This window comes from Trachemys scripta, chromosome 1, assembly GCF_013100865.1.
Source record: "Trachemys scripta elegans isolate TJP31775 chromosome 1, CAS_Tse_1.0, whole genome shotgun sequence".
NCBI lineage: Eukaryota > Metazoa > Chordata > Testudines > Emydidae > Trachemys > Trachemys scripta.
Window position 1 is genome coordinate 85068294 of NC_048298.1, and position 14773 is coordinate 85083066.

Here is a 14773-nt window from a genome sequence, read left to right on the forward strand (position 1 = left end):
TCCCATGATGGAATGTAATTTGGGGGGAGATGTGGACTTAGCAGGACAATCACCCAGACTCCAGAGGGTAGCCCACAGCTTAGCCTTGATTTGTTCTCTGTGTGCAAAACAGGGACATATACCAAAACCTTGTCCCTTCCAGAAGCATGATAATGGGGAGACACAGGATCTTGCCAAATGTGCAAGGTCTTGAGATCCTAGGAGGTGTATTGTGCACAGGATTCCCAGGCCTATCCTTCTGCAATAATTCCTCTATGAGCAAAGGATTGTGCGGGCAAAGCAGGTTGCGAGTGGCCTGCCAATTAGTGTGGCTTGAGACCACTTATACTAGTAGTCTGCCTGGGAAGTAGAACATAAGCTGGGTAGGGCATCCACGGATGGGCTTCCATGAGATCGGGTCAAATGGGTGGTGTGAACAGGCTGCAGAGTGAACACTCGTCCTTCACCTTCTTTCCCCCACTTGGGAGCCAAAAGCAGTGGATCCTTCCACTAGTAAAATTAGAGTTTGGCCGCAAGTAAATTATCTGTCACCTTTGTGCACCATACATAAAATTACTCATGGAATGTCAAAGAAGCTCTTTGAGGCAGAGACCCTCTCTGCCTGTCACTGTTCTGAGATACCTAGTGCATGCTTGGTGCTTTATAATTAATCATAAGCACAGTATAACAATTCTTTCCTGTAAACTCCAGACAGTTGTCTTGCAAGCCACACTGGCAAGAACTCTGTGAACTATCAAGCGTAGCCTCAGCATTACAGTTTGTTCTCAGTCCTAAACCAGAGCTAGCTGTGAACTACTATGTTGTAATGCCATGCAAACACACCCACCACGGAGCAACAAATCTATTCTTTATTCAACAGGGGTGTTATTGGGCCTTCTTTAAACAAATAAAACTGACAAACGAAACTACTACCTTGAAAAACCTCTCTGAGGTCTGAAATAGGGTCAGTGCAGTACCAATAAATGACTGCTTGGGTGGACTACTTTACACAAGAACTTGCTGGTGAGTTTCTGGAAGTGTTCAAACAAACAAACAAACCCTAATCTCACAGTGTGCAAGTAACCATGAAGGCAGAAATGCATAATTTATAAGGGAAGGAGACAGTTCTGTATATTTATATAGCATGTTTAATCTCAAAATGCTTTCTAGGCTCCTGGATATGCCTAAAACACCACTAATAGAGGCTGAGATTTTCAAAGAAGACTAGAGGAATTAAGCCACATAACTTCCATTGAAATTAACGAGAGCCATGTGCCTAAATCCCCTTTTTTGGCTTTTAGAATTTCAGCTTTACCTTCTCTGTCTCACTTTCCCCCGTCACAATAAATAGACGTCCTGTAGACTTGTGCTTTGGCGTATCTGCTGATGAAACTTCTATCATCTAATATTGTTCAGCTAGTTACACTTGAGGAGGGGGGACCTCTTGCTTCTGAAGATGACAGAAAGTGCAACTTCCCATGTGGAAGGCTAGTCTATGAATGCATCACTTATTTGGTGTTCTGAGGTACAGGCTCACTGGAAAACCTGAAATCCCAGGTCCAGAAGAACTCTAATACCTGATCAGTCCATCTGTGATGCCCATAGGCGTGTGCTGAACCCTGTAGCCAAACCTTTCACACCACCAAAATATCCAGAAGGAACAGCCCCGGATAGCATGGAAGAGCCTACAGAGGGAGGAATTGCAGACAGTGGCATGGAGCCTGAGGTAGGGAGTACATGACCTCTTTCCCCAGGAGATCCATCAATACCCAGGTGCTCTGGGTGAGAACTGAAGCCCATCGTCTGGTTAACCTATGACTCATAGAATCATAGAATATGAGGGTTGGAAGAGACCTCAAAAGGTCATCTAGTCCAACCCCCTGCTCAAAGCAGGATCATCTCCTGATGGTGTCTCTTGTGTTCCACAAATGGGTGTTGGGAGTGTGCTGCCCAGTACTGGAAACCCCTCTGTTATCCTCAAAGTTTAGTAGGGCATTGTGCTTGTGTATGTTATATTGCCTGTTTTTGTGGTATTCTTAATCAGAGTATGAGCTCAAAAGTATATCTTGATTGTATTATGTACTACCTTATGTTTATGCTGAAGTACTTGATAATGACATCTGATATTTCTCAGGTGGGGGATGGCATAACTCTCTTTTGGGATTTCCTGGCCCCTGGACCTCTGGGCTGAGCCTCTAGGGGCATGTCTACACAGCCTATAGCAGTGAGCCTCCCAGCCCAGTTGATAGACTTGGGCTAACGAGGCTCGTGCTAGAGCTCTTAAAGCTGCATAGCCAGTGCTTTTAAGCTGCAGCTTGGGCTGGAGGGTGGGATCTGAAGCCCAAGGGGGGAAGTGGGCCACACTCCAGCCCAAGTTGCAACTTCAAAGCACTGGCTATGCAGCTTTAAGAGCTCTAGCATGAGCCTTGCCAGCCCAAGTCTATCAACTGGGCTGGGAGGCTTGCTGCCGTAGGCGGTGCAGACATACCTTATGGGGCCCTGTTGAAAGGGTTATGACTAAGATGGCTGCCAGAGCCCTCAGACCCCATTCCCAGAGTGCTTGGAGTCAGAGGTGGGGAGTGAAGGAACTAGAAACCCCTGCTGGAACCAGTTAAGGAGGTTTCTGCATGAGATGATCTGGATGAGCAGGCCACTGAACCAATGTCAAGTCAGGGCTGCAGTTTTTCTGTTTGGAAGCTGAGAAAGATGCGACATGGCTCAGGGCGTCCCTGCTAAATTCCCACTTCCCTGGAGGGAGTTTGTACAGCTCTGAGTCTTTAGCTGCATGGACCAGGTATTTCCAGCACTGCAGTGATGAGAATCCACCAGGGAAAGATTCAACCAGCTACTGAGAGCCAGCTGAGACCACAGGAGGATTCCAGACCAGAGAACAGATGATCCCAATTGAGAGAGGACCCTGCCCCACCCAGGGGTGGAGAAAAATGACGTTTATTTAAAAGCAGGCCAATGATCCAGCACTATGACACAGAATCCCAGGATGTTCAGCCCTGGCCTATCACCTGGGGAAGGTGCTAGGTAGGAAGTGGCGGGTTGGAAAAGTTTGTGAGTGTTAGGAGGTGGGGAGTTGGTTAAATTACAAACGTTGGTTAAGTATTAGTTAACCTTTTTAATCCCTTCCTTCACCAGGTTCTATTTTCCTGTCTCTCCTTTCCAGTTATAGGGTTACGTTTGGTGTGTATTATTCCATTGACGTTTGTTTTATTTACTTTGTCTCCTGTGTACTAGGCTTGGCACCCCTTGCCAGCTACAAACATGGCCATTAATTTATCAAGGAACAATGCCCCTGTGTCTCTGGCACAGCAAGGAATCACTTGAGGCACCATGAGCCAAGAAGAAGAACCCAGGACCTGATCTGTTCAAGAAGAGGGGAGAAGCTGCTCCAAATATTGGTCTTAGCAAGCACCAGGGAGAGAAGAAGGCTTAAGCCATGCCGGGGGGGGGGGGGGGGCTACAGAGCATTTATATCACCGTATTGTCAAGACCTGCTCTAAGCAGCATTATATAATGACATGGTAGTAAAACTCCCTGAGCCCAGTGTATGCTAATGCTCCCACAATAGGTACCTGGACTGGTGCTGCAGCATCAGTGGGCGATTTTCAGAAAGAGCTCAGTGTGGATACAACCTTGTTCTGTGGGATAACAAGGTAATAAAACTTGAAGAAGGGGCTGAAGGGTGGGGAGGGGATAAAAGAATAGGGAGGTCTGATTTAAGGAGAGAGCATCTGTATCCCAGTGGCATGTAAATGAAGTCCCTGTGGAGGCAATTTAATGTAGGTGGTAAAGGCGTAAAAAAAGATTAAGCTGTTTGTGTAGTATGTCAGGCTGGCGATTGTTTAATCTCTGTAAAGTATGGATCCCAAGTTGAAAGGCATTATAGAAGGCAAAGTACTATTATTTATTCAAAACTATAGTGTGTGTGTGGGGAGGGGGTACAAATAATTTCCATTCACTTTGGTGCAATCATGTGCAGATACCACAACACGTCTCCCCTTCTAGCTTCTGATAAGCCTTGTGGGCCAGAAGTATACAGAGAATGGTCCAGTGGCTAGGGCTCTAGTCTGAGACTCTGGGGATCCTTGGGCAGGCCACTTAATGTTTTCTGTGTCTCAGTTCCCCATGTGAGTAATGGCAGTGATAGCACTTCCCTACGTCACAGGGCTGTTGTGAGGACGAATACAGTATGGATTGTGAAGAGGTCAGATACTACAATAATGGGGGCCACATAAGTACCTTAAATGGACAGAAGTGTGGGTGTTGCAGAGGAAGGTTTGAAGGGCCAAAGAATTAATTATATGCTAGTTGGGAGTGAAACCCTTGTAGTGAGTTCTTAGGTGAGGTAGTGGCATCCTCCTCTAGGAAACGCAATATTGCCAGCCCCACACACTCAAAAATCATGTCAGCCCTGCCAAAATCACAAGGTTTTTTTTGTTTGTTTTTTGTTTTTGTTAAATTGAGGATCATTTAGTTACCTTCTGGCTTTCTGAGCCTTTAGAGTGCACTTACGTCATGTTTCCATGCTTTTCTCTGCAACTATGAGGGTCAGAAACACAATGAAAGCTGATATTTTCAGGCAGTCTCTTGATCCCCGAAACTGGGCTTTTAAGAAAAATCCCAGCTAACACAATAAAATGGTGAGAGTTGCAACACTGGAAACCTTTTCAGAGAAATCTGGACTTGGTGCAATCTGCACTTTGGAGACGTGACAAACCGCGTTCAGAGGGGATGACTCCATCAAGGGCCATCACTCCAACATGCCTTCAATTTGGTGGCAGAATTTTAACCAGGGACCCTCAGCAGCCCCCTCCAGTAGATCACAGCTTCACTGTGAGTTACTTGTAGCCTGTTTGCGGAGAATCAGGCCCCTTATTTAAGTCTCAGATTGGGTCTCTTTCCCCTCCCTTTTGCTGTTTCCTAGAACTTCCCCTTCTGCCCCTTCACACTTAGCCACAAACTTCTGTCAGTCAGTTACTCTTTCTTTGCTTTGGTTCCTTCCCTTTTCTCTTCTCTCTTCCCTTGTTCTTTTACCATCTTGTAGCACAAAGACCTGATCCGAAACATACAGACACATGCTTTAAGATGGCTGTTTTCCTTCCTTAAAAACAGTGCCGCAGATAGGGATGAGGGACCCAAAGTTTGAGTCCAGAAGCAGCATTTCCCAATGCTTGGGGTACTACTATTGTGTCAAAATACATACTGGCTCTTGGGTATTGTTGGTGACAGGGTTCACAGAAACATCAGTGTATTGAAAAGGAAATTGCCAAAGGCAAACATGAGAGAGGCCGAATCCCCCTTTTGAAATAATAAAGGTGGCTTAAGACACCTCTTTGTTGTCAGGTCTCTGCTGAGACCTATGGATTTCCACTGATTCTCTGTATGCTGAGGTGCTTACTGAGCCACCCCGTTCACCCAAGTCAATTACTCTGAAATATCCTTTCTGTATCTCACTGCAGGAAGACAGTACTACTAACCAAATACTTTCCCCTGACAGGGATGGGGCTTCCAGAGATCAAATAGCTTAAGTCTCTGCCATCTGGCTTGTTTCCAGGTTGCCCATTCTCCAAGGAGGGACTTTTGCGTTCTTGACTCCTACCCTTGCCATGCTCTCCCTCCCTAACTGGAGATGCCCTGCGTGGACGCAGAATGCCAGCCAGGTGAATGCTACTTCACCGGAGTTCATCGAAGTCTGGCAGTCGAGGATGCGAGAGGTAATCCCTGTGAGCTACTGCCAGAAGGGCAGCTATAAAAACCTGAGATCGTCTGAATGGGCCTTGAGGTGTCAGAGAGGGAAGTCAAGTCCCAGGAGAGACCCCTGCTTACTAGTGAATACAAGGCTACGTTCTAACTTGCAACGCTGCAGATATCTGTGGTTTATAGATTTTGCTCATGAACTCGTCCCGAAGGCTGTGGACATGCTGTTAGAGTATTTTATTTTCTGGGAAAACATATTCCATGTCAGGGCCATTTCTGTGGTAACTAGTGACCATCACAGAGCCATCTATGCTAGGAATCCCTTCTCCAGTGGAGTTCCAATATAACTGTGCTGCTCCCCTGCTGTGGCTTCCTCGAACACCCTCCCTCAATGGAGGGGGTTCTTCAGCATGAAGAGGGTCCATAGAAAAGGATATACAGCCTAGAGCTGAATTACGCTTTCTGTGTAATCTCTACTGTGCTAGCTTGTTCAACCCCCAGCTCTTCCCTCTATGCAGATCTCCACAGAGGGAGGAGTTTCCCCCTAGGAAGGGAAGGAGGAAGGTATTTTAGAGGTGGCTGATACCTCCATCCCCTTCTGCAGAGGTCCTTCCCTGTGTATTGATCTGAGAGATGTGATCTGGACCACTATAGCCAATGGTCATGTTAACAGAACATGGAGGATGCAAATGATCATAAACAAGAAGGCAAAGAATATGTTCTGCTGGCTAAAGCATGGGGACTTGCAGTCAGGGCACCTGTGATCTTATCTCAGATCTGTCACTTAGTCACTGTTTGACCTTGAACAAGTTGCTTAATTGCTTTGTGCCTCTATTTACCTGCCTGCTGGAGCGCTGTGAAACAGCTTAGGTTTGTCAAGAGCTTTGAGATCCTGGCTGAAAGCTGCAGTACAGTGCAAAGCGTTGGTATTATGGTCACTATTGATCCAAGTAAAAACAGTGCAGGCACAGGGTAACTGTTTTCTTGCCTTTTCATTTATGTCAGTGGTTTTCAACATTTTTTCATTTGCAGACCCCTAAAAAAATTTCTAATGGAGTTGCGAACCCCTTTGGAAATCTTAGACATAGTCTGCAGACCCCCAGGGTTCCTGGACCCCAGGTTGGAAACCCCTTATTCAGGGGTTTGAGCCTCAAGGTGTTAAAGACTTCATCTCTCACTATACCTGGTGGGAGTTGAGGGCACTCAGCACCTCACAGGGTCAAGCCTTATCACAAGAGCCAAGGTACCTAGTAATTCATTCATTATTTAGTGGTATTAACGAATGTAACTAATAACTCATATGTAGGGTAAATAACTGTTGTGTATTTAAACCGGGGTGAGCAAACTACAGCCTGTGGTCTGGATCCGGCCCTTCAAGGCTTTGGATCCGGCCCATGGGATTGCCCCCCATGGCACCATGGGCCCCGCACCGCTCTCAGCAGCGGCCGGCCCAACGTCCCTGCAGCCCCCGGGCCCTTGCCTCCAGGCACCGCCCCCCGCTGCTCCCATTGGCTGGGAACGGGGAACTGCGGCCAATGGGAGCTTCGGGGGAGGTACCTGGAGGCACGGCAAGGGCAGCACACGTGGAGCCCTTTGCCCCCCCTTCCCAGGGGCCGCATCACTTCCTTGAGGGGTGCGGGGCCAGGGACAGGGCAGGCATGCAGGAAGCCTGCCCTGGCCCCAGTGCGTGCTGCTGCCACCCCGGATCCTAAACCACTCCTGCACCCTGCCCCCCAACTCCCTGCCACAAGCCCCCTCCCACAAGCCCCCTGCCACACCCCTCCTGCACCCCAACCCTCTACCCTGAGCCCCCTGCTGCACCCCGCATCCCTGTGCACCCCTCCTGCACCCAACCCCCTTCCCTGAGCCCCTTCGTACACCCTGCACCCCTCCTGCACCCAACCCCCTGCCCTGAGGCCCCTCCCACAGTCCGCACCCCTCCTGTACTCCTGCCCTGAGCCCCCTCCTGAACACCGCACTCCCTCCCACACCCCAACCCTGCCCCGGCCCTGCATACAATTTCCCCACCCAGATGTGGCCCTCGGCCCAAAAAGTTTACCCACCCCTGATTTAAACAGTGTTTACGAAGCACACAAAGGTTGCATGGTGATGAATGTGTCCTGCAGAGGAAAGCAATACTCAGGTAAAACAGAAGCCTGGCTATCCGCATGCCCACTAACCAGATCTCCTAATCTAACTGCTGGTGTGCTATAGTTCCCTGGCTGTTTTCTCCTGATTATCTGAACATGTTTGGTGTTACCCTACTGATTCTGATAATTAAGGAGTTTATTGTACTGGTCTGCCTGCTGATATATTTGCAACCCACACAGAGAAACAGAAGGGATTTCCAGGTCGTCCAGCACTTTGAAAATTTAAATAGAAAATTTTATTTAATTTCTGTGTCCAGCTGATGATTCCCTTTGCTGCCCTGACCGGTCCTCAGGAGATCAGAGCACTGGCTTGTCACACAATCACTGGGCCTGACTCTGCAAACCTTGACTTGTGCAAGTCTGCGTCTGCAGGCTCAGGGCCCTGATCAGGACCTGACTAGAAATGAGTTAGGTGGGTGCACATTCTAGTTCTCCATGAGGCGCTTTGGCAGAGCCGGGTGAAAATCCAAGGCTAGAACAGTGGAGTTGGTTGATCAGGACTAAGGTGCTGGAAGAGCCGGGTTAGGGATGCTTGTGCAGTATCTGACCCTTGGTCAATGCCAGTAATAGTAATTGCTACTTAATTTCCCTTTTTTTATGAACACTAACCTGTACTCAAAGGCTTTAATAAAGGATGGGTGGATGCCAGGTTGACTTGATTCTGTTTAGAGCTCTTGGCTTCTCACAGTCCAGTTCCCCTTGGACAGCTGGCAATTAGGGAGATAGAATCAGAGGAAGTAAGTCAGGGGGAGAGTTAATGGGCCTGCATTCCTGTTTGAGTGTTGCCCTCATTTAAGGTTTGAGTCAACTCCCATTGAAATCTGTGGAAAGACTCCCCCTGACTTCAGTGGGAGTTGAATCAGGCCCATAAAGTGCTTTTGAGCCCACTTAACTAAAATGGACTAACTCAAAAAGAAAGCCTTTAAATCGCTGCTTTCTTTCCCTCTGTTTTTCAGCTGCAGGGAGCCATCATGGTCGCTTCCTGTTTCCAAATCTTTGTTGGATTTTCTGGCCTGATTGGATTTCTGATGCGATTCATCGGTCCTTTGACCATCGCCCCAACCATAACCTTGGTTGCGCTGCCTCTCTTCAACTCTGCAGGAGATGAGGCTGGCTCACACTGGGGCATATCAGCCATGTAAGTAACACTTCACCGTGGCGAAATTGGGGGCAGATTAATGGGATAAATAGTCTAAATCTGAAATTGGATCAGGTATTACAAGCTGGTGGGGAAATGGCCTTTAGATTCTAAATGCACTGTTAGTTAAGTGCTGACAGGGTCCTGAGTGTTGCACAAGACACTGGTGGTAACACAGACCCTGCCCCAAAGAGATTATAGCCTTTACACTTACACACACTCCCCAAACAGAAAATGCATTTGATTTTTAAAACTCCACAGCAGTAATAAACAAATTGTGATTTTTGTGTGGCATCTTCAATGTACAAATGCTCTGTCACAGTTGTTATGTTATATGTGTGTATATATATGTATGTATACCTCTACTCCCATATAATGCTGTCCTCGGGAGCCCAAAAATCTTACTGCATTATAAGTGAAACTGCGTTATATCGAACTTGCTTTGATCCGCCAGAGCGCACAGCCCCACCCCCCCGGAGCACTGCTTTACTGCATTGTATCCAAAATCGTGTTATATCGGGGTAGAGGTGTATTACCCATAAAAACTACATTAAAAGAACATTATTAAGGTTGCAAAGTCAAGCAGTCAGAAGTTAGGAAATGCCAGAATTAAGGTTGCCTGTGCAACCTTAATTCAGCCCCCTTGTTTGTACGTATTATGAGAGTCTTCAATTACACAATCCTTGTGTGTGGGGAGGTGGGGGGAATACCAAAGAAACCCAGCACAGTAGCTTTTATCTTCAAAAAAGGGAACTACATAAAAATGAGGAAGCTAGTTAAACAGAAATTAAAAGGAACGTCATGAATGAAATGCCTGCAAGCTGCATGAAAACTAGTTAAAAACACCATAATAGAGGCTCATGCTAAATGTATACCCAATTTTTCTAAATAAATAGTAAAAGTATTAAGTGCCACATGTCTACACAGAGTGAAAGAGGCAGTTAAGGGTTAAGAGACATCCCTTAAAATGGGAAGTCAAATCCTAGTGAGGAAAATAGAAAGAAGCATAAACTCTGGCAAGTCAAGTGTAAAAGTATAATTAGGTAGGCAAAAAAGGAGTTGAAGAGCAACTAGCGAAAGACACACAAACTAAAACCAACAAACTTTTAAGTACATCAGAAACAGGAAGCCTGCCAAACAGTCAGTGGGGCCACTGGACTATAGAGGTGTTAAATGAACACACAAGGAAGGCAAGGCTGTTGTGGAGAAGCTAAATGAATCCTCTGCATTAGTTTTCACTTCAGAGGATGTGAGGAAAATTCTCATACCTGAGCCATTCTTTTTAGGTGACAAATCTGAGGAACTGTCTCAGATTGAGGTGTTAACAGAGGAGGTTTTGGAACACATTGATAAACTAAACAGTAATAAGTCACCAGGACCAGATGAGTATTCACCCAAGAGTTCTGAAGGAACTTAAATACAAAACTGCAGAACTACTAACTGTGGTATGTAACCTATCACTTAAATCAGCCTCTGTAATAGATAACTGGAGGATACCTAAGGTAATACTGATTTTTTTTAAAAAGGGATCCAGAGGCAATCCTGGTAATTACAGGCTGGTAAGCCTAACTTCAGTACTGGGCAAACTAGTTGAACCTATAGTAAAGAATGAAAGTATCAGATACCTAAATGAGCATAGTATTTTGGGGAAGAGTCAAAGCAATTTTTGTAAAGGAAAATCATGCTTCACCAATCTAATAGAATTATTTGAAGGTGTCAGCAAGCATGTAATGGTGATCCAGTGGATATAGTGCACTTAGATTTTTGGAAAAGCTTTCACAAGTTCACACACCAAAGGCTCTTAAGCAAAGTAAGCAGTTATGGGATAATAGGGAAAATCTTCTCATGAATCAGTAACTGGTTAAAAGCCATGAAACAAAGAGTAGGAATAAATGATTGGTTTTCACAGTGGGCAGAGGTAAGTAGCAGGGTCCTCCAAGGTTCTGTAGTGGCACCAGTGCTGTTCCACTTATTCATAAATGATCTGGAAAAGGCAGTAAACAGTGAGGGGACAAAGTTTGCAGATAATACAAAATTACTCAAGATAGTTAAGTTCAAAGCAGAGTTCGAAGAGTTACAAAGGGAAAACTGGGTGACTGGGTAACAAATTGGCAAACTGAAATTCAGTGTTGATAAATGCAAAGTAATGAACATTGGAAAACATAATCCGAACAATCCATACAAAAAGATGGTGACTAAATGAGCTTTTACTGCTCAAGAAAGAGATCTTGGAGTCATTATGGATAGTTCTCTGAAAACACCTGCTCAATGTGCAGCAGCAGTCAAAAAAGCTAACAGAATGGAGCCATTAGGAAAGGGATAGATAATAAGACAGAAAATATCATAATGCCACTATATTTAGCATTATGCCCACACTTTGAATACTACATGCAGTTCTGGTAGCACCATCTCAAAAAAGATATATTGGAATTGGAAAAAGTAGAGCGAGAGGCAACAAAATGATTAGTGGTGTGTAACAGTTTCCGTAGAAGGAGAGATTAAAAAGATGGGGACCGCTCATCCTAGAAAAGAGAAAACTAAGGGGATATGATAGAGATCTATAAAATTATGAATGGGGTGAAGAAAGTGAATAAGAAAGTGTTATTGATCCCTTCATATAACACTGGAACCAGGGATCACCCAGTGAAATTAATAGGCAGAAGAAAGTACTTCATATAATGCACAGTCAGCCTGTGGAACTCATTGCCAAGGGATGTTTTGAAGGCCAAAAGTATAACTGGGTTAAAAAAAGAATTAGATAAGTTCCTGGAGGACAGGTCCAACATGGCTATTAGCCAAAATGGTCAGGGATGCAACCCCATGCTCTGGTGTCCCTAGACCTCTGACTGCCAGAAGCTGGGACTGGACAACAGAGGATGGATCACTGTATAATTGCCCTGTTCTTTTCATTCCCTCTGAAGCATCTGGTGATGGCCACTGTGGGAAGATAAGACACTGGGCTTGATGGACAATTGGTCTAAGCTAGTATGGCCGTCCTTATGATCACAATTTTTTTCCCCATAGGAACCTGCCTCATTCTTTGTACAGGATGGTGCTCACTTAACAAGCAACTATTCAATATTGTGTTGTCTTCTCATTGGTAAATAGTGTGGCCCTAGTCTTTATTTCCTGCACACTATTCAAGCCCTTCTCTGCAGAGAGAATTATTTATTTCCCCGTGGACTTTTCTGTGGAGCTCATCACTATAGTATCTAAGTGTTTCACAAATTCTCATGGACCTATTTTCACTACACCCCAGTGAGATGAGGGGCTGTTATCCCCATTTTATGGCTGGGGAACTAAGGCCCAGAGAGATCAAATTAAAAAGTGTCTACTATGTCTGGGTTCCCAATTTGAGACACCTAGGACTTGATACAGGTCCCAGTGACTTCAGTTGTAGCTGTGATTGCTCAGCATTTCTGCAAAACAAACCTTGGGATCTCAAGTCAGGCATCCAAAAATGACACAGCCACTTAGTGCCCACCTGTGAAAAGTTTGGATTAAGTGACTTTCCCAGCATCATATAACTCTGTGGGAGAGACAGGGATAGCATCCAGTTCACTAGGACAGCATTCAGTTGCCTTAACCATGAGACTGTCCTTTCTTTTCCTGCAATCTCCTGCCTCTTTTTTTCAGATTTAAAAATTTTATTAAGATGATGTTAAAAAAAATAGTGAACAGAGTTTGAGCATAGAAGTTTCTGGTTATCAGGGAATAATATACAGATTATCAAGGGTGCAAAGTTTGGTTTAAGATAAGGTGGCATGAGGAATACATAATCTGCAATATCCCCGATTGGGGGTAAAAAGTTGATGGGTCAAAGTACAGACATTGAGATATGAGGATATGAAGTTCATAAAGTGGTTATGTTCAGGTGTGGATTATAATGAGTGGATATGATGATGAGGATAGATTGACCCTCATTTGGTGAGTTTTAATGTTCAGGGAGTTTATGGTTCCAGTTCACATGATCCAACAGAGAAGGTCACTTGGTCCCTTTCTCGTAGTGGGAGAACGATGTCACTCTGGCTCACGCCTCCTAGTACTGTCGGTGCCCGGTGATGTGCTCGATGTACATGTCCCTGGACCATCGGATGGCATCTGAGACCATGAGGCGTCTCATGAGACGTGCGTAGCGTCGACCGATCCCGCAGGTCCGCAGCACACGCTCGTTGCAGGGGTCCCAGGCGCCCAGGGCTCCGACAATCAGGGAGTCCATCTGCACCTCATAGCCCTTCGCTCTCAGGGTGTCAGCCAGGGCGGCGTACTTTTCCAGTTTACGAGCTCGGGCTTCGCGAAATGCCAGAGTTCTGTTCTCAAAGGAGACCGTGACGTCGACGAGGATGATCTTTTTCTGGGCCTCGTTGGTGACGACCATGTCAGGTCGTAGCTGGCTGTCAGTACCGGCGATGGTGCAGTTCACGGAGATCTCCCCCAGGCGTGGCGCGATGGCTTTCACCAGGCGGTTCTGGATGGCGTTGTGGCGCAGCTGCTAGGCTCTGGAGTGGGGTTTGCAGCTGCACAGGACGTGGGGCAGGGTCTCGTTGGGGTAGCTGCACTTCCTGCAACGCTTGTCTCGGTTCCCGTGGCGGACGGCTCCGTTGAGCGGGATGCAGTTGAGCCGGGCACGGTGGATGAACCGCCAGTCGGTGAAACAGGTGAAGCCGCCCCCGGCGAGGAAGTGGTTGCTGGCGTCCCACTTGCTGATCAACTCAAAGACTTTACCCTGGTCCAGTTTACGCTTCAGGGTTTCCACGTACAGCGAGCGGATGGCGGCCTTCAGAGTCCTCTCCCGCAATCCCCTGGCCATCGGGGTAATGACGGTATCGTCGTCGGACCTGATCTGCGGCACCCGGATTCCCAGCTCCTGGCGCTCCTCGCACCACTCCCAGTGGCAGCCGATGCGCTTCCCCAGGCGACGCATGGCGTTGCGAGTGCGGGACCACAGTGAAGCGATGTCGCGCCCGTCCCGTCCGAATTCCCCATCCAGGGAGCCGCTCAGGAAGGTGGCGATGTCTTGGTTCGAGGGGGCTCTGCTGATCCGCTTCTCTGTTGCATCACGCAGGGCGTTCGCCGCAATGTTCCTCACCGTGGTGTCGGGCCATGTCAGCAGGCAGAAGGCGTGGGTGATCACCGTGACGTCGCACAGGTCACCCATGTGGGGGACGTTGGCGCCGCCGTGCCTGTGGGCAATGTAGACCAGCTCGTTGCTGGCTCTCTGGGGAAGGAACAGCCTCTTCTTCACCAGCTTCCGGATGATCTTGTCTGGTTTGTTGAGGGGCACCTTCGCCACGGCAGATCCCCTTAGGGTGAACGAGATGCATGGGATCAGGAAGGTGTTCAGGGTGTTTATCTTCTGCCACGGTGCCAGCAGGGAGGTATCAAACTTGGCGGCGTCCTGCAAGATCTCCTGGATGTTGTCCTCGGGTGTATGCCGGACACGGAACCCTGTTGGCGTGCCCAGGTGCTGGTATGCCTGCCCCTCTGCCAGGGGGATGACAGGCTCACCCTGGATCTGGAACCCCGTTGTCTGCACCGAGTCCCTTTTGCTGCCGTCAATGTGCAGATTTGCGCACTTCTTCGCATTGAAGCGGAGCCCCATCCAGTCAGTAGCTCGGCTGGTGGCATCTAGCATACCTTGGAGGCTCTCTGGGTCGTCCGCGGTCAGGACCAGATCGTCCGCGTAGGCCAGAATGCTGAGTTTTTTGCCGTGCAGGTCGAAGCCGGTCGGGCCACTGGAGATGGCTCAGATGAGTGGTTCCATGGCCAGGTTGAAGATGATGGGGCTAAGGGGGCA

General features: G+C 47.2%; 1 protein-coding gene across 1 annotated transcript in view; it reads left to right on the top strand.

Moving 5' to 3' along the window:
* LOC117881721 (solute carrier family 23 member 1-like) overlaps positions 1-14773 on the top strand; it is a 61108-nt gene that overhangs the window by 24818 nt on the left and 21517 nt on the right. The window contains exons 4-5 of the mRNA XM_034779746.1: positions 5546-5705; positions 8795-8976. Of these exons, the coding sequence (XP_034635637.1) occupies positions 5546-5705; positions 8795-8976 (342 nt within the window). The remainder of the gene's footprint in view (positions 1-5545; positions 5706-8794; positions 8977-14773) is intronic.